Source organism: Paroedura picta, chromosome 7, assembly GCF_049243985.1.
Source record: "Paroedura picta isolate Pp20150507F chromosome 7, Ppicta_v3.0, whole genome shotgun sequence".
Taxonomy (NCBI): domain Eukaryota; kingdom Metazoa; phylum Chordata; class Lepidosauria; order Squamata; family Gekkonidae; genus Paroedura; species Paroedura picta.
In genome coordinates this window covers 20,151,727-20,171,252 of record NC_135375.1, presented here as the reverse complement: position 1 = coordinate 20,171,252, position 19,526 = coordinate 20,151,727, and the positions used below count along the sequence as shown (strand labels likewise).

The 19,526-nt window shown below is 45.8% G+C and overlaps 1 protein-coding gene across 2 annotated transcripts; it reads right to left on the bottom strand.

The window, feature by feature from the left end:
- Nucleotides 1-2,168: 2,168 nt before the first annotated feature.
- On the bottom strand, nucleotides 2,169-18,221 carry IL7R (interleukin 7 receptor). 2 transcript variants are annotated; one of them, XM_077346972.1, is made up of 9 exons: nucleotides 18,155-18,221; nucleotides 17,859-17,988; nucleotides 13,998-14,142; nucleotides 11,488-11,645; nucleotides 9,327-9,484; nucleotides 7,118-7,292; nucleotides 6,059-6,149; nucleotides 4,168-4,243; nucleotides 2,169-3,179 (listed from the first exon to the last, which is right to left on the bottom strand). In XM_077346972.1, the coding sequence occupies exons 2-9, from the start codon at nucleotides 17,950-17,952 to the stop codon at nucleotides 2,661-2,663; spliced, it is 1,416 nt and encodes a 471-aa protein (XP_077203087.1). In that variant the 5' UTR covers nucleotides 17,953-17,988; nucleotides 18,155-18,221; the 3' UTR covers nucleotides 2,169-2,660. The 2 variants fall into 2 exon arrangements, with proteins under 2 accessions (XP_077203087.1, XP_077203088.1); XM_077346973.1 differs by lacking the exon at nucleotides 18,155-18,221 and adding an exon at nucleotides 15,419-15,550 and having other exon boundaries at nucleotides 17,859-18,124.
- Nucleotides 18,222-19,526: the final 1,305 nt, after the last annotated feature.

Genomic DNA, 19,526 nt, shown 5'->3' with positions numbered 1-19,526 from the left:
GGGAAGGGTGCCCCACTGCTACGGCACAAGTAACAGCGCCAGTTCTGCTCCACTTAGGCCGCACAAAGCCTTAAATTGGCTTTGGTGGTTCAGGCCCTGCAAATCCTCAAACCTATCCTGGGTCTTTCCCAAAGTGGTCTTGCTTTTGTATTCTCCCATCAAAGAACAAAGAGGTCTGTCCTAGGGGGGTGGGGAGAATTCCAAAGGAGAGGTGGGGGAGGGGGAAATACCTCCTGCCTTGTTCATATATGGGACCGCCACTTGCTGAGGTCACAGACTGTGGTGGCAGTAAACACCATGCTGCGAGGAATATGCTCCCCCTCAGGTAGGGACAGGAGGTCTAGGGCCCCTGCTGTGGGTGTGTAGGGGTGTGTGTGGCGGGGGAGGTGAGGAGGTCTGGCATTCGAGGCCCTTTAAAGGGCCCAGACTGTGGCCTGTGGTCTCTTTCCCCATCTTTTAATGTCTTTTCCCTGACATTGGGTTGGATCCAATCATGACTGTACAGAAGAGGCAAAAAGAGTAATTTCATCACCCTTCCCCTCCCTACTGCAACCTCCAAGCCTTTGGGTCTATTAATCCACGTGAGCTTGGGAATGAAGCTTTCTGTGGGCAGAAATGGCTGCTAAGAGAGGAAATCGGAAAGGGTCTCCAGCCAGCAGTGCATTCCTGGAGGAAAGGAGGTTGAGAGGGGACATGATAGCCCTCTTTAAGTATTTGAAAGGTTGTCACTTGGAGGAGGGCAGGATGCTGTTCCCGTTGGCTGCAGAGGAAAGGACACGCAGTAATGGGTTTAAACTCCAAGTACAATGATATAGGCTAGATATCAGGAAAAAATGTTCACAGTCAGAGTAGTTCAGCAGTGGAATAGGCTGCCTAAGGAGGTGGTGAGCTCCCCCTCACTGGCAGTCTTCAAGCAAAGGTTGGATACACACTTTTCTTGGATGCTTTAGGATGCTTTGGGCTGATCCTGCGTTGAGCAGGGGGTTGGACTAGATGGCCTGTGTGGCTCCTTTCAACTCTATGATTCTATGATTTCACTGAGAGATTGCTAGGGTTGCCCTGGGTGGGGCAACGCCTGGAGACTTTGGGGTACAGCTTGCAGAGGGCAGGGTTTAGGGAAGGAAGGGACTTCCATGGGGTATAATGCCATACAGTTCACCTTCATTTTCTCCAGGGGAACTGATCTCTGTTGCCTGGAGATGAGCTGCAATTCCAGGGGGTCCTCAGGTCCCACCTGGCATCCCTATTGTTGGATTCCACCCACTTTCCCCCTCTTTTTCTACCTATGAAATCTGCTTCTACTCAGACCTTTGAGAATTCCTTCCAACCCTCAAATACCATCACAAATTTAATGTAATATAAATCTGATCTTCTGCCTGCAACCAATTCCTGAACTTACAATTTAGACCTTTCACTTCCTACCACATAGAAAGGAGACAAACGTTCCTACACCCTAGTTGGTGATAATAAAATTATAGGCCAAACAAAGTGGCCATCAGCTTTTTAAATTAAAAATAATATTTATTTCAATGGTGGTATGTGACATTATTCAATGTTTAAGGGAGAACCAGGAAGATCATGAAACCAAAACGTACGGGAAAAACACACCTTCTCCACATGCTATGTTTAAATGGGACACACATGACCACATGAAACTGAATTAGAGCCTTGATCCAACAAGCTCCATATTATCTACTCAGACTGAAAGCAGTTCTCCAGGGTCATACGGCAAGAACTCCTTCACATCACCTATTGCTAAATCATCTTAACTGGAGATTCCAGAGACCGGAACTGTGCCTAGCGGATGGTGTACCACTGAGCCATGGCATCAATGGGTGAAACAGTGCTTGAGAACTCTTCATGGGATAAAAGTCCTGAGCACCCACTGCCATAGAATCATAGAGTTGGAAGGTTCCTCCTGGGTCATCTAGTCCAACCCCCTGCACTCACATCCTTATCGCTCATCCACTGTAACCTGCCACCCCCTTGAGTTTTCACAGAATCAGCCTCTCTGTCGGATGGCTCTCCAGCCTCTGTTTAAAAATCTCCAAGGATGGAGAACCCACCACCTCCCAAGGAAGCCTGTTCCACTGAGAAACCGCTCTAGCTGTCAGGAACTTCTCCAACAAATTCATGGTCTGCAATGGCTTTGATTAAAACACTTGTGCTGAAATTGAGCAGCAACATTTATTTATTATTGCATTTGTATTCCGCCGTCCCCGAAGGCTCCGGGCAGTCTACATGAAACAGGATCGATACACGTAATTCCATTTCCAATAACGCGATGATAACAATAACATTAACAAGTGGCAGAGGATAGCGAGGAAAGGAAGATTATTCTCCAGGTACACATTTCAACAGCAGCAAAGGATTTGTTCTTACGCCAAATCCAAAGAAAAGAGTAGGTAGGATGGCCAGAAGATCCATCATTAAAACTCAGTGAGCCAACAAGGGCAATCTCTGGCTAAGCAGCCAATGTGGATTCACTTGGCCATGGAAGATGTGGATCCACCTGTTCAAAGCTCAGCAGCCCCCATCAGAGCCATTCTAGGCAAAAAGGAAGAATCGTATAATCATCGGTAAGGCTGAAATGCGACCAGCACAAAGGGTCTCACCATGTGCCCGCATAGTTAATTCTACAAGGCCACACTTCTTTACATCTAGTTTCCTGGGTTTCCCTTGCTTTCGAAAAAGCTTGCCATGGTGACGTAGGCTTCCTCTTTGCTTGATACCTTAACTGGACTGTTGGCATAAACTGGGTGGTTTGCCTGGCAGGATTCTAATCCAGGTGAAACGGTGGGATCCTGCAATGCATTTGAATGGGTGCTACTGAGAGCATTGGGACAACTAGGCTGACCACCAGTGCTGCTCTGGCTACAGAGGTTGGCTTTGATGAACTCATCACTGTTGAGATGGCTACTTCTGCCCAAAGGCCTGCTCAGCAACTCGGTGGGCCAGATTCCTTCATAGGCCAGGCGCAGTTTCAGCCAGCCATGATTGATGTGACTCAGGTTGTTTGTTGGCTCCAGTCTGCTCCCAGCCTTCTCTGGAACGTCCCCAGACCAAGGAAGTAGCAAGCTCTGAAAATGCTCCATTTCTGACTTGGCTCGAATGCTGTCCACTTTGTGGATGTGAACGGACCCGAAACTCTCAGGATTGAAGAAGCTTATCTCAGAGTTCTGTAGGAACAAGGGAAGGGTTGGTATCAGCACAGCTTCAGAACGTCCGGTTTTATTGATTCATTTATAATTCAATTTGTAAGACTGCCCCTCTTGGCCCAGTCATTTCTGAGAGATGTTTTCATTCCCCCCTAAAGTATCCTTTAGCAATAAGGTGGTGGTGGGGGGGGGGGGGGAAGGGCAGCCCAAAGATTTATAAGATTTAATTCTGCTGTGGTGGCAGAATTAGAAAGCAACATTTTAGAAGAAACTGTTGATGTTTTGTGCTCCATGGCATCACTTCTGAGTCCTCAGGGAAGGGTGGTATACAAATATAAAAATAAATAATATCTGGTGGGGACATCTGGTAGCTCTTGGAATCAGCCAAAACTTTATGGGTTGACTCTAAACTTTCTGGTGATTCCTAGAGCTACCCCACATCCCTTCTGGGTTTTCCCCAGATGTGACATCGTGGTGCAGTTGTCCCCATGCCCCCCCTCCCAAGTTCCTGGTCCTAATAGCTCTGCTCTGTATCACCAGAATAAGAACATTTTTGTCCTGGTACAAGGGGATCACCAGAACCAGATGCCCTACAAAATTTGTAAAGTGAACCATGCACCTGCTGTTGGCTACCTCTACAGTCAATAAAATTTACACAGAATACGTCAGCATGACCTTGGCACCTGCTGCATGACCCTGTTTTAAAAAGACATATTGGCAATGAGCCAGGTGGGTATAGTGGTTAAAGGTTGGCAGCCTCTAATCTGGAGAACTGTGTTTTATTCCCCTCTCCTCCCCATGCAAGCCAGCATGGTTCTCTCAGAGCTCTCTCCGCCTCATCTAACCCACAGGGCTTTGAGACTCCAGGTAGTAAAAAAGGAGGTACAAAAACCCAGCTCTTCTCTCTACTGGTGAAACATAATGAATAAACAGGTGAAAGCATGTTCAAAAACATTTCTTTTCTTCTGTGAACTTGCAGAACTTTTATGGGAGTAGTAGGATTACAAACCTTTCTGAGTTTGTTGCAGAGTTTATCCAAAGTTTTCTTGTGGTTAGGGATGGCTGGCCACACAACGGGTTTGATCCTGAAAGAAAAAAGAATCATAGAATCATAGAACCATAGAGTTGGAAGGGTCCATACAGGCCATCTAGTCCAACCCCCTGCTCAACGCAGGATCAGCCCAAAGCATCCTAAAGCAACAGTGATGATAGAAATTAAGAGAATCATTCCAGTGGTATCGTCTACAAAGGATCCTAGGAGTGCGACGACAGGACAGCAATGATGCCCAACAGCCTGCACAGACTTTGCACCTCTGTCTTGTTGATCCTCCAAGAAGCTACACTGAACTTCTAGGTGTTCAACCTTCAGTCAAAGTACAGCTTTTTCAATGTATCTCCAGATTCCAACAGGGTGTGGAGGTGGGGAGGAACCGAATATTTCTCATTTAAAATTTGCCAACACCCCACAGCTATGGACCACCATTTACTGTATTTTGGCAAATTCCAAATATATTTCCGCAGTGAAGGACAATAAGCAGACCAGAAGCAGTAATCCAGTGGTTCTCAACCTGGGAGTCAGGAACCCTTTGGGGGTCGAATGAATCTTTCACAGGGGTCATGGCAGGGTGAGCAACTTGGCAGGTGGGGGGGGCACTGCCACTGTTGTCACTCCTCCTGCAGGTGTCTATCTGGAGCAGGGGGAAAGAGGGAGATCGGCATGGTGGGACAAGAGGCAGAACTGAACTGAGAAACACCAGGAAAAAAACAATTTACATACAATCATGAACAATGGATCTTCATGCCATTGGTCAGTTTTGTTTTACTTTCTGTGAAAAAAAACACTTGCATAATGTTATGGTTGGGGGTCACCACAACATGAGGAGCTGTATTAAAGGATTGCGGCATTAGGAAGGTTGAGAACTACTGCAGTAATCAGACCATTTCTGAACACTGAAGATGAGTGATCTACAAACTCCAAATCCACATATCTGTTCTTGTCTACCAAGTGTGGACTCTCAAGAGAAGCAGACTTGGGGGAGACATTTCATAATTTTGCATTAAAATGGCCAGGAAAATGAAGCATTAAAGTGATTGGGTCTGCTTATACATGGTTCCTAGTGTTGGATCAAGCTATGTCTGATGTACAAAGAAGAAAAGAAAACCCTGCAGGACGGAGCAAGAAGACTATTAGATAGAATAGTGAGGTCAGGACCTTCTCTCCTGTTAAGTGTCATTCTTTGCCTCTCCAGATTGCTACTCTTAGGGGCAATTTCCTGCTTCTTCTCAGAAGCCAGGACTTATTCTCTCTCTCTTAGGGTTAGGGTAGTCAGCAACTATCTCTGTCTCTCCTCTGCACTATCTAGTATGTTAATTCCTGGATATACTGAGAGAGCCCTGAGATTACTGAAGAAGAAGAAGAGTTGGTTCTTATATGCCGCTTTTCTCTACCCGAAGGAGTCTCAAAGCGGCTTACATTCGCCTTCCCTTCCCTCTCCCCACAACAGACACCCTGTGAGGTAGGTGAGGCTGAAAGAGCTCTGACAGGGCTGCTCCATGAGAACAGCACTATCAGCACTGTGAGTAGCCCAAGGTCAACCAGTTGGCTGAAGGGAGAGGACCGGGGAATCAAATCCATCCCTGCAGATTAGAGGCCACTGCTCTTAACTGTTACACCGCGTGGCTCCAGTGTGGACTGGAATATAATTTCTGCGATGTAGAAAATGCAATTTCTGGATGAAAGCAGACATTCTGTTATCTCAAGTCATGCAATGGTATGTATGAGAGAAGGTTGGGATATGCATGAGGGAAGGAGACCATGTCACAAATTTGTATTGGATCAAACCCCAAAACAGGACAAGGTTCTAGTAAGGAGCAGTTGTAAGGCCAAGCATTTCAGATACCTGCTTTCCCAAAATATCAGGATCAGAGAAATTAGGATGAGCAGTACGAAGAAGACCACCAGAGATGTTGTCATCAGGATTATATTATTACCTAATGAAAAGAAAATAATATAGTGTATTTCATGTCATAATTAAAATTCTATAGTGCGACTCGGTATTACCAGTTCACCAGTTCATGGGCAGTTCACATTATTTAAAACACAAAAAAGTGAACAAATTATCCAAAACAGTTAAAAATACTCTAAACCCACATCAGCCAAAAATCTTAGTTTCTGCAGACCCCTGTCCTGTTCATGGGTGGGTTTATTCTTAGGGAAGGTCAGTTCAGATTAGGCTTGTGCGATTCGGCCGCCAAAGCGGCCGTTCCCTCTGGGTGCAGCCAGCCTGCGTGGTTGTGGCCGCTGTCACACCGCTGCCGGCACCGCCCCCCCCCCCCCGCACCACGGCGCTGGCTGCGCCCGGAGGGAATGGCAACCCTAGTTCAGATGGCATTGGTTACTGGCCCCAACCAAAAGCCTGGTGGGAGAGCTCCATCTTGCAGGCCCTTTGGACCTAAGGAAGTTCCTGTAGGGCCTGCAGCTCTTCTGGGAGCTCATTCTACCAGCTGGGGGCCAGGACCAAGAAGGCCCTGACCCTGGTTGAGGCTGGACATACTTCTCTAGGGCCGGGGATCACCGGCCAAATCATATTGGCTAGGCAAAATGCTCTTTGGTGTGCATGTGGGAATATAGTCAGGGACAAGGGTACGTCCATGTTAAGCGAATTACAGAAGTCTAACCTGGAGGTTAGTTCTCACAGATTTCTATTAAAGTTATAGTATTTTGTCTAAAAGCCTATGTGCTCTGTGGACTTTTTTGAATAAACGAATAAATCAATGCCCCTTTAAGCACCCTGGTCCCAAGCCATTTAGGCTATAAAGTAAGAACCGTCACTTTGAATTGTGCTTTGTTTAGACTGAGCTTTAGTGTATCAGTTCTCATCCAGTTTAGAGGGTTAGGGTTGCGGACTTCAGTTGCTTGCAAAGACATGATGCAAAGGGGAAATGATGAACCAATGTACTTATTTCCTCTGGCACTCTCTGCAGAGTCCGGATGTAGGCGGAAGAACTCCATTCGCTCCATGAGCCTTTTAAAAGTTCTCCTTCAGGCTTGGACCGGACTTTTAGTTCATACTTTTGGCTTGGTTGAAATTCCCTTCCCAGAAGTGTTAACAGAACACCGTTAAATACTTTGGTCTAAAACGAGAGAAACGATATTTAGTTACATTTCAAGAATTTAGAAAACAGAATCTTTTTCAGAAATTGTACAGTAAGCATTGGTAACATTTATTACCCCCTAGGCACCTCCCTCCAGTCTCCTAATCCCAGAAAAAGAAACCTATCCAAAGGCAATACAATAAACTTTGTACCATCAAAAACAAGAATAGTCATAGAATCATAGAATCATAGAGTTGGAAGGGACCTCATGGATCATCTAGTCCAACCCCCTGCACTATGCAGGACACTCACATCCCAATCGCTCATCTACTGTAACCTGCCACCCCTTTGTCTCTCCTTATATGTTCTTCTTTTTCTTATTCCTTTATTTGTCGGGACTTCTACCAGAACAGCATCTTGGTAATGTCCATTTTCAATGGAAAACAACTTTCTTCAGTGGAAAGTCCTCCAGTTGGTCAATTTTCAAATGCAATGGATCTCTATCCAATAGCTTATCTTAAACCAGTAATAATATACAAACGGCCACCAGCTCTAAGAAGCGTAGGGAGAAACGTGTAAATTACTACGTTCTTTGAAGGCGTCTGATTTATCTTGTTATATCCTGAGTCAATTCAGCAGGCGTGGGATAAGAGGGCGGGTTCTCTTAGGGATTAAAAACCATTTAAATGACAGAGAGCAAAGAGCAGGAATCCATGGACTGCTCTCACCATGAAGGAAAGTAACCCGTGGGGCTCCACTAGGATTGCTCTTGAGTCCAGTTCTAGGCCTATTCTGCACACAATAGATAATGCACTTTCAATGCAGTTTGGAAGTAGATTTTCCTGTTCTGCACAGGAAAATCCAGCTGCCACAACACATTGAAAGTGCATTATCCTATGTGTGCAGAATGGGTCCTAGTTAATTGTTAGATCTATTGCATTGGCGCCACCCTCTTCTGAATATTATGCTCCCCACCAGGCTGAACTTGGGAAGTCGGGTAGATACGATCAGAATTATGACCACCGCCGCTTATATGTTATATGTGACTTGTTGTTGATGAAAATTGGAGTTTTTATGGGGATTTTATTGTGTTTTAACTGTTTAAGTTGTAAACCGCCCTGAGACCTATTTGGAGAAGGGCGGTCTAAAAATTTAATAATAATAATAATAATAATAATAATAATAATAATAATAATAATAATAATAATAATAATAATAATAATAATAATTTATGATCTGAAACGTGGGGTGAGTGATGTAGTGTCCGAGTTTGCAGCTGACACAAAATGACTTGTGATGGTGGAAACCGAAGGCTGGCTGTGAAGAGCTCCAAGAGGAGAATGTTGCAGCAAATTAAATTCACTCTTGGTAAGAATAAGATGATGTACATTGGGGCAAAAAGAAAAAAAATCAAAACTTCAAGTCTAGGCTAAGGTGGGGGGGATTGCGGAGTATCACTCTAAAGGAACATAATCTCTCCCTCCCCAAATTCCACTGTCCCCAGACATTGCCCCCAATATCCCCCATGGGACAATTTCCATCAAGAGCTGGATTTTACAGATACATGAGAAGCATAGTAAAAAAAAAAAAATCTAAAATATTTAATTGTGGCTCTCCAGCCTGTCATGATATTTGATGTGAAACTGGGGTGGTTCATGCGAACCATGGAAGCAACATGAATTGAAAAGGCAAGGGTTTGTACATATTGCCTTTGAAAAGGCAAGGGTTTGTACATATTCAGGGTATTTCCCAGCAATGCAGAAAAATATGCCTTCACCCAATGCAAAAGATAGACAGTCTCCGTAGCCCTAGCATGAAGCATTTCTAGATGGATTTAAGTGGCCAAATGCATTTCATCTAAGGAGGGCAAGGCTTCCAAGGAGCTACGAGGAAGAGAAATGACAGTGAAATGAGTGGAAACCTCATCCTATGATTTCTTTCATTAATCCACTGGATTTGACAAAGCCACTTCGTTCCATAACGTTCAACCAAAAAACAAACCTGAAACAGATTTTTTTTTTTTTTTTTTTTTGCAAATAGCCATCCTTAATTGAAAGTGGACCAAATGCTCACTTTGTTACTCGTGGCGTTTTCAGGCTTGTAGACTATTTGGTGCCTTAAGGACCGTTTTAGATATCCTTGTGATGAGGGTGGAAGGGAGAACTGAACCAGATAAACATCTTCCTTTTCTTGGTATGTGATGTTTAAGTCAAAGGGTGCTTCGGGCTTAACTGTAAGAGACAGTGTAAAAAGAAAAAAGAGAAGAAAAAGATATACTACACATTTGTCGCTTCCTTATGGGGGTAAATCACATTAAGCGGCAGTTGTTTAAGTAGCGACGGCTACCCTTCAGCTTAAGCATAGCTCTCCTGCGATTCTGTGATCTGCCATATTTTCAGTGAAGTGCCAACCACTATGGCCACAGATTCAGAATTTGCAACAACTTTCATGCTGCATCCCGTGTACAAGAGCACGAGATGGGCTGCATTATTATATGTATCTTATGTATGCATGTAGTTCATTAAAAAAAGAAATCCCAGCCTCCTTCCAACAAGCTCAAGAAAACATACATAGATATTTCCTCCTCTATTTTTATATCCTCATATTCTAAGGTCTCCCAGAAAGCTCCATGGCAAGGGGAGATTTGAACCCAGGACTCCCCAGTCTTAATCCAACACTCTTAACCATCACCTCAGACTAGTTCTTGAATTTATAACTTAAACTTTATCTGACCAGACTGAAGAGACAAGAGGGTTGGTATACCTTTGAGTGTAGGAAATAAAGAATCTGGGATACATGCATATGTTGTAGTTTCATAGTGTGGAAGAAGAGAGAAAAGCAGGACCTGCCAAAATTCCTTCCGACATATCCCCTGACGATATAGTAGATGATATAGCATTCATATTGCAGCCCTTCCACAGAATTACTCCAATCTAAACCCATCTTAAAAGGTAAAGGTATCCCCTGTGCAAGCACTGAGTCATGTCTGACCCTTGGGGTGACGCCCTCTAGCGTTTTCATGGCAGACTCAATACGGGGTGGTTTGCCAGTGCCTTCCCCAGTCATAACCATTTACCCACCAGCAAGCTTTGTACTCATTTTACCGACCTCGGAAGGATGGAAGGCTGAGTCAACCTTGAGCTGGCTGCTGGGATTGAACTCCCAGCCTCATGGTCAGAGCTTCAGACAGCATGTTGGCTGCCTTACCACCCTGTGATACAGGGAATCAAATTATACATTACATTTTTTCACTAGTTCACCCAGCACCTGTGGGGGATGAATAAAATCATGTATAAATAAGTAGGGGGAAATGTAGCATATAGTTTGGCTCTGTGTACCACAGATATAGATTTTCTTGTTTCCACCCTGAACATCATTGTGAAGTAGTTGAGCTGGTTGAGAGCCAGCTTAATGTAGCGGCTAGGAGTGCAGACTTCTAATCTGGCAAACCAGGTTTGATTCCGTGCTCCCCCACATACAACCAGCTGGGTGACCTTGGGCTCGCCACAGCATTAATAAAGTTGTTTTGACCAAGCAGTAATCTCAGGGCTTTCAGCCTCACCTCCCTCGCAGGGTGTCTGTTGTGGGGAGAGGAAAGGGAAGGAGAATGTAAGCTGCTTTGAGACTCCTTCTTCAGTAATATCAGGGCTCTCTCCGCCTCACCTCCCTCACAGGGTGTCTGTTGTGGAGAGAGGAAAGGGAAGGCGAATGTAAGCCGCTTTGAGACTCTTTTGGGTAGAGAAAAGCGGTAGATAAGAACCAGCTCTTCTTCTTCATTTGGGGGAGCACGGACTCAAACCTGGCTCCCCAAATTAGAAGTCCACACTCCTAACCACTACATCAAGCTGTAGCACAGGGTTGAGCCGCTTCTGAGGGAAATGGCTTTCTGCCATTTTCTACCCCTTCATTGGGCTTCTGAACTGCTGGGGTGTGTGGTTTCAAAGGTCCCAAAAAGGTCCTTGAAAGATCATGCAGCAAAAAAGGGTGGGGGGGGGGGAAAGTGGAACTTTTAAAAATGACCACAGATTCAGATCAGAGCCCTTATGATAATTTCTTTAATAACTTTGGAACCGGCAGCTCCAAACCCGTCACAGATCTTTGGGGTGTGTGAGCCCGTTTTTGGAAATTTAGAGCAGATTCTAGCTCATGCCATGACGAGGAAGTGACCCTGAGGCCAGTTTTTACCTGGTGCAGATAAAAATCAACCTTGAATATTGCACACAATGCAACTTACTGATCTCATAGAGAATTAGAGTCTGGCAGTATCTGTATTGCTGTTCCGTGTGTATTGTCAGCCAAGCTTCGACAGGATGATAGATTTGAGTACTCCCGAGAGAACATTTGTATTCCAGCTGGTTTTCCTCTGAGCACACATGGTCGCTTTTGTCGTAACTGTGGAGAACATCGGTGCCAAAGTGAAATTTCTGAAAATTTAAAGAGCTGCTGAATGGTCAACATTCAGACACTGTCGTTGAAAGTTGGCATGAAAATTTAAGAAGAAAGAAAACTGCAGGGCTGCACACTGCAGGATTCTGTCCACATTTACACAGAAATTATTCTCTTCCACCTCAGTGGAACTTTTTACCTCAGGAAGTGCATTTAAGGGGATAGTCTAAGACTTATCTTGTGTTTCATTGATGAGAGGGGCGTTGCTGGCAGTTCAGGGGGGGATTTCCCAAATGATTTCTCCATATGAGTGAGAATCTGTAAGTCTTTTAAATGGTGGTAAAAGACCACTATTGCATTTAATATTTTTTAACCCTCTGAATTCTGATCTGTTGGCAGAGGGTTGGATAGTATAAGGCCCTCATGGTTTTTACACTGTATTGCATCAATGGAAAATTGCATAGGATCCTTGACAACCTCAGCCGTAACATGCACTTTAAATATCTCATGTTAGTGCCACACCGAGGGGGAGCCCCAGACATGGCGGCCGCTGGAGATCACCAAAGGTGAACCAGCAGCAGAGTGGCAGGGCAGCCCCCAAGGCAGCAGCCGGGGAGGAGGGCAAGGAGGAGCTGCGGCCCGGTACCAACTGATCCCCGGTCCCGGTCCCCGGTCCGGGGGTTGGGGACCACTGGACTAAAGTTCCCCTGAGCCCCACTTCTTTTTCAAATTTAACAATGCAAAGAACCGGTAGGGAATTGGTTGCAGCAAGTCAGATGGTTAAACTTAAAAAGAAGGTGAACAGAGTAGAATAGAATCATGTTGGAGGGGGCAATCTGGTCCAACCCTCTGCGCAAGGCAGGATCAACCTAAAGCATCCAGGATAAGTCTCTGTCCAGCCACTGCTTGAAGACAGTCAGTGAGGGAGAGCTCACCACCTCCTTAGGCAGCCAATTCCACTGCTGAACTGACTGTGAAATCCCCCCCCCCCCCGATATCTATCCGGTGCCATTGTACATGCAGTTCAAAGCCATTACTGCAGGTCCTCTCCTCTGCTGCCGACAGGAACCTTTCCCTGCTCTCCTCCAAATGACAACTTTTCAAATACTTCAGGAGAGCCATCATGTCCCCTCTCAACTTCCAGTGGGTCTGGCCTTGTCATTTCAGGTCAGAGTTATTCTAAATCCCACGTATTTTTAATCCCACGTATTCTAAATCCCACAAATCAGGTCAGAGTTATTCTAAATCCCACGTATGTTTAGTTCTTGTAGAGTTTCCTTGGGAGAAAATAGACTTAGTCAGTGTTCCTCTTCCCCCAAAAGTAGTGGATACCCTAAATGGGAATTGGCAAGAGTTGGACATCCTAGTACACCAATGAGTTCAACAATATACGGATGCAACCATTGTACTTGTGGGATGATTTTAATGCCCAGACTAGGAGCTCTACTTGTAGGGAGTCCAAAAACCTCAGGTTTTAGATATTGCTGCTGGCAAGAATAGTCACTATCAGATCTGCCAGGACCCGTGGGAAGTATATTTCCTGCAAGCAGTTACTGGTAAGAAGAAGCCACTAGATGCACCCAGAAGGTCTTCACTATTCAGAGGTGGCCAGACTGTGGCTTTCCAGATGTCCATGGACTACAATTTCCATGAGCCCCTGCCAGCTAACACGGGCTCGTGGGAATTGTAGTTCACAGACATCTGGAGAGCCACAGTCTGGCCACCCGTAGCTCTTCACTATAGGTGGCTTTCCCCAGCTGCAGAATGAACGATGCTGAAATGGTATAGAATAAATCTTGTTCAGAAATTGCCGCAGAATTATGAAAGGTACATTTGTTATGAATAGAGAGAGGGTGTGTTTTCAAGCATTCCCTCTGCTCGCAAAAATAATACTTCTGTGTTTGTTCTAGGTACATTGTAAGAGTAGTGCTGTTTGCATCAGGCATGTCTGATCACTGGGTGTCTTTAAACAGCAGCTGGACAGATGCTTATCCTGGATGCTTTAGGCCAGGGGTAGTCAAACTGTGGCCCTCCAGATGTCCATGGACTACAATTCCCAGAAGCCCCTGCCAGCATTCGCTGGCAGGGACTTCTGGGAATTGTAGTCCATGGACATCTGGAGGGCCGCAGTTTGACTACCCCTGCTTTAGACTTATCCTTCACTGAGCAGGGGGTTGGACTAGATGGCCTGCATGGCCCCTTCCAACTCTAGGATTCTATCTCCGCCGTTAGTCTCAGTTGGAGAGAGGAATGTGGAAGGAGAGGATTTTCTGTTTCTGTCTCTCTGTTATTATGGACTTTGAGCAAGGTCATCACCACAGCCAAGCAATTGGATTTTAAATGCACCAAAGTTCTTACCGTAGAATGAAATTAATGGGAGTGTCATTTGAGGGTACCTCCATCCCTGAGATTCTGCAAGTTAGGGTAATGTCACCATTTAGATGGTCTGCAAGTTGACTTACACACTTGAAAGTGTTATCCGGCTCCTCATCTTCACAGATTTCTGAGAAAGGATGGCAATCACGTTAGCGCTCGAATTGCAAGTGCAGGCTCAAAATTCGTTGTGTTTTTTTTTTTGTTTGGCATTTATCCAGCCCTGCCTCCCAGGATATGAATAAAGTTGTCAGCATTCAATGTGGGCCCTGGAGATCTCTCAGAATTAAAACTGATCTCCAGACCAGAGATCAATTCCCTTAGAGCAGGGAAGGCAATTGTAAAGTGGGGTATAAAAACCCAACTCCTCTTCTCTCCTCTCTTTTCAATGAGGGGCGTAAACAGTCATGTTTGTAGGTTGCCTACTGCTAGGGCACTAAGAAAGGAGAGGTGTTAGGTAAAGGTATCCCCTGTGCAAGCACTAGGTCATGTCTGACCCTTGGGGTGACGCCCTCCAGCGTTTCCATGGCAGACTCAATGCGGGGTGGTTTGCCAGTGCCTTCCCCAGTCATTACTGTTTACCCCCCAGCAAGCTGGGTACTCATTTTACCAACCTCAGAAGGATGGAAGGCTGAGTCAACTTTGAGCCGGCTGCTGGGATCGAACTCCCAGCCTCATGGGCAGAGTCAGACAGCATATCGCTGCCTTACCACTCTGCGCCACAAGAGGCTCGGGAGAGATGTTAGTTCTCCCTATAAGAGGGAGCTCAATTTAAGAAGAAAACCTTTAGATGATGGAACTTCTTATGACTCAATTCAGTTGCACTCAGAGTTTCACTTACTCGTTACCTAGAATGATTGCACAGCATTGTTGCAAACTCAATGAACTACACTCTACGCAGGCCTACCCTTATCTTTGATCCGGAAACTACAACTGGTGCAGAATGCCATGGCCAGGATTCTCACTAACACACCTTGGAGATCCCACATCCGGCCTACTCTTCAACAACTCAGCTGGCTCCCAATTGAATTCTGGATCAGGCTTAAGGTTTGGGTTCTTACCTTCAAGGCCATATGCAGTTTGGGTCCAGTGTACCTGAGAGACCACCTCCCTGCCTATACCCCCCCAAAAAGCACTACGCTCCGCCACCTCCAAATGGATGGTGATCCATGGCCTAAAAGAATGATGTCGGACCTCAACAAGGGCCAGAGCCTTCTCTGTCCTGGCCCCCATTCACAATTGAACTCTCCCTGAAGAGATCAGGACCCTGCCTGAACTCCCACAATTCCGCAGGGCCTGCAAAAGGGAGCTCTTCCACCAGGCATTTGCTTGAGGCCAACCCACCCAACAACATCTGCTGGTCCCCCCTCAGACACCCCGTTCCATGACTGAATAATCTGACCTACCTAAGGGATCTGTTCCAGTTGAAATATTGTTCTAGTTGATATGTTATATTTGTTACGATGTTCTATGTAACTTCCCTATGATGTTTTATGTAAACCGTCCAGAGTCGTATGGAAGGGGCAGAATTTAAAAATCTACATAAATAAATAAATAAAACAAAATGTTTACCATCCACCCAGCTAAATGCATCGCCCAAAGGATACCTGTCCATTCTAGGGACAACATTTGCATATGTCAAGAGATTATCACTTCTTCTAGTGATGCAGCGGCATCAGTGACTACTTAAATAGGAAACTGGGAACACAGATTTTACTTTGCATTTGTTGGTTGCCCAAATTCAAGACCACCATGTCAGAAAACCTATTATTATTATTCGGAGTCAAATCATTGGTGTCTCAAGGCCAGTATTGTTTAGGCACGTGCAAAAACACCCTGGTATTTTTGCGGGTTGAGTATACTGGAAACAAAAAACAGCAGTATTTCCTGATATTCCTGAATCACAATCCTGGTCTGGTATTGGGATTCAGAAAATATTCAGGAAAGCCAAATGTGTTCAGCTCCAAGACATTTAAAGGGATTGAGATCCCTTTAAATGCCCAGGAGTCAAAATTCACTGAGTCAGTTCCCAGAGCTTTCAAAAGTCTGAATCTGAAGCATTTAAAGGGACCAAGATCCATTTAAATGCTTCAGCATCCTGGTATCTGAGTGGGGTAAGGAGACATGTCCTTAACCCAGTAAACGGTGGCTCCTCCAAGGATTCTACTGTTGGGTTTTCTGAAGTGCCCAGTAGCAGCTATATTGGAAGTTGGGCATATTCTGTAATCTGTATTCAGTTTACAAATATCCGAAAATACCAATAAGGTATTTTATTAGTATGTTTTCTGGCTAAACTGAGTCAAATACACACTTCTAATATTATTTGACTGGCAACAATTCTCAAGAGTCTCAGGCCGAGGTCTTTCACAACGCCAACAACCTAATCCTTTTAATTTAAGATGTCAGGAATTGAACCAGGGGTCTTGTGCCTGCCAAGCGGATGTTCTACCACTGAGCCACCGTCCTATCCCAATACAGGGGAAACTGTCTTATTCCTGATAAAAGTTCGGAGATTCGAGTTTAGATCCTTATATCTGACAGCTCCGTGGGAATTTGGCATATACCCAACTAAGAGGTGATAGGATAACCATCTTCAAGTGCAGGATGGAGCACAGTTGTTTTCTGTTGCCCCAGAGGGTCGGACCAGAACCAATGGGTTGAAATCAATTCAAAAGAATTTTCGGTTAAACATCCGGAAGAAGTTCCTGACAGTTAGAGCGGTTCCGCAGTGGAACAGGCTTCCTCGGTAGGTGATGGGTTCTCGTTCTTTGGAGGTTTCCAAGCAGAGTCTAGATAGCCATTTGCAAGAAATGTGGATTCTGTTAACATAGGCCAATTGTGAGTGGGTGGGCAGAAGGGACTGTGTCGGTGCTCGGTTCTTGTGGCCTTTCTTAGATGCCCAGGGAAACGCCGATCACTACTTTGGTGTCGGGAGTCAAATTTCCTCCAAGTCAACCTGGCCAGGAATTCCAGCTTTCTTGGGGAGGGGCCATCATTTGGACATGAAGATGGGGTCACTGTGGGTGGGCAGGTAGCTGTGAGTTTCTTGAATTGTGCAGGGGGTTGGACTAGATGACCCTGGATATGACTTCCACCTCCATGATGATGTGACGGCATATAATTATAAACAACAGGATTGCTCCCTGACTCTTCCATCAAATGCAATGTAAATGAATTTCAGGGTGAGAATATAATGCACCCACCCTCTGCAACGAAGCTGCCTGCTGTCTATTCAGACTACAGGTCCATTTACTCCTCTGACTGGCAACTGTTTCCCAGGTTCTCAGGCAGAGGTAAATTTCCCTGGCTGTCCTTTAAGAAGAGAAGAAGAGTTGGTTTTTATCTGCCACTTTTCTCCACCAGAAGGAGTCTCAAAGTGGCTTAAAATCACCTTTCCTCTCCCCACAACATACACCCTGCAAGGTAGGTGAGTCTGAGAGCCCTGATCTTACTGCTCCATCAGAACAGCTCCATCAAGACTGTGACTAGCCCAAGGTCAACCAGATGGCTGCATGTGGAGGAGCGAGGAATCAAACCCAGCTCTCCAGATTAGAAGCTGCTGCTCTTAGACACTACTCCAAGCTGGTTCTCTCTTTAAACATAGAATCATCGAATCATAGAGTTGGAAGGGGCCATACAGGCCATCTAGTCCAACCCCCTGCTCTACGCAGGATCAGCCCAAAGCATCCTAAACACAAATTCCAGAGATTGATGGTGGGCCTTTCTGCATGCCAAGCAGATGCTCAACCTGAACCCATCTCTGCTGCTCCAGGTTCCTCAAAGTCGCATGTCTTTCAAAATTGCTCTGGGCTTTGAGTAGCAGGGGGGATATGTAAAACGACTCACCTGAGCCAGTTGGTGCCCCAGAGCCACTGTCTGCAGCCATGGTGGGAAGAAGAATAAAAAAGTAAGTACAGAGCATGGACCGCGTCACTGCCATCCCGAGCTCCTGTTCCCTCCGCGCAACTCAGCATGCCTGCAAGTCAGTGACAGAGGAAGAGAGAGAGGCGCTGGGCTTGCTATTTTATAGCCCTCCTCAGTCTAGAGAGAACGCTTTGATAAGCCGACCGCAGGCAGGGATAAAGTTGTCAAAACAATGACAAGCAGGCAGAGAGCGAAACAGGAAACGCGGAAGAACATACTTGCTGACTGAGGTAAGATGAAGAGACGACCCAGAGCCACGTCTGTTGCTGCAAGCCCCTCTCCCTCTTCTGCACCGCAGGATTATTCTGAAGGTTGAAGTCCAATTTTGGGGGAAGGGTGGATGAGACAGGCTGAGCATCACAGCAGAGAGCTGTTGTAGCAAAAACCCTCGGCATTCAGGTGCAATTGCAAAAAAGAAACACTCACTTGTTTCTTGTTCTTGCTGTATAAGAACTGAAGGGACTCTTGAGGAACCGGGTTTCAGGTAAGGATGAGGAGGTTAAAAAGGAACCACACAAAAATGTTATTTTCTTTTTTTTTTTTTTGGGCATTTAACCAGGAATGCCTCCAAGAGTAAGTCCTGAATCCTTGCTTTGATTCTCAGCTCTTCCCTTCCTTAAGTGGCACCAAAGTGCTCCCAAATAAAGCACATGGAGTCTTAGGAAGAGTTATAGCCAAGCGGTCATCTGTGGGAACAGGATGAGCAGAGGCAAAGACCTAGCCTGAAATCTTCACAGCATCCCTATAACCAGAATTTTTTCTGCAGCAGTGTGTGTGTGTGTGTGTGTGTGTTGTTAGAATCATAGAATCATAGAGTTGGAAGGGGCCATACAGGCCATCTAGTCCAACCCCTGCTCAACGCAGGATTAGCCCTAAGCATCCTAAAGCATCCAAGGAAAGTGTGTATCCAACCTTTGCTTGAAGACTGCCAGTGAGGGGGAGCTCACCACCTCCTTAGGCACCCTATTCCACTGCTGAACTACTCTGACTGTGAACATTTTTTTCCTGATATCTAGCCTATATCGTTGTACTTGAAGTTTAAACCCATTACTGCGTGTCCTCTCCTCTGCAGCCAGCAGAAACAGCATCCTGCCCTCCTCCAAGTGACAACCTTTCAAATACTTAAAGAGGGCTATCATGTCCCCTCTCAACCTTCTTTTCTCCAGGCTGAACATTCCCAAGTCCCTCAACCTATCTTCATAGGGCTTGGTCCCTTGGCCCCAGATCATCTTCGTCACTCTCCTCTGTATTGTTAAGTGGCAGTAGCATGGTGTTGGCTCAAGGTGCTGCTGGGACCCCAGCTGATGCCAGTTCTGCCCTGACGTGGCCTGCAGCTGCTTCGCCCAGTGACCTAAGTACCCTCTGGGGAACCCTACTGATGCAGCCCCCCCTGGTGCTCAGCTTCCCACCATTAGCCCACCTGCCAGGCCCATGACTGGGGAGTCCAGATGATGCCAGTTCCCCCCACGTGGCCCATGGCCCCTTCCCCCTGTGGCCCAAGTATCCACATGCAACAGTTTGTCCCCTGCCTCTGCTGCCATGCTACCCTTCTGCCCGGCCTGTGGGAATATGCTGGTGTACAATAGAATC

Excerpts from the sequence above, each read along its gene's own strand:
- IL7R (XM_077346972.1), bottom strand. The coding sequence starts at position 17,952 with ATGGCAGTGACGCGGTCCATGCTCTGTACTTACTTTTTTATTCTTCTT. Across the intron at positions 4,244-6,058 it reads CTGATATTTTGGGAAAGCAG|GATCAAACCCGTTGTGTGGC; the intron begins GTATCTGAAATG and ends TTTTTCTTTCAG. Across the intron at positions 3,180-4,167 it reads TCTGCAACAAACTCAGAAAG|AACTCTGAGATAAGCTTCTT; the intron begins GTTTGTAATCCT and ends TTGTTCCTACAG.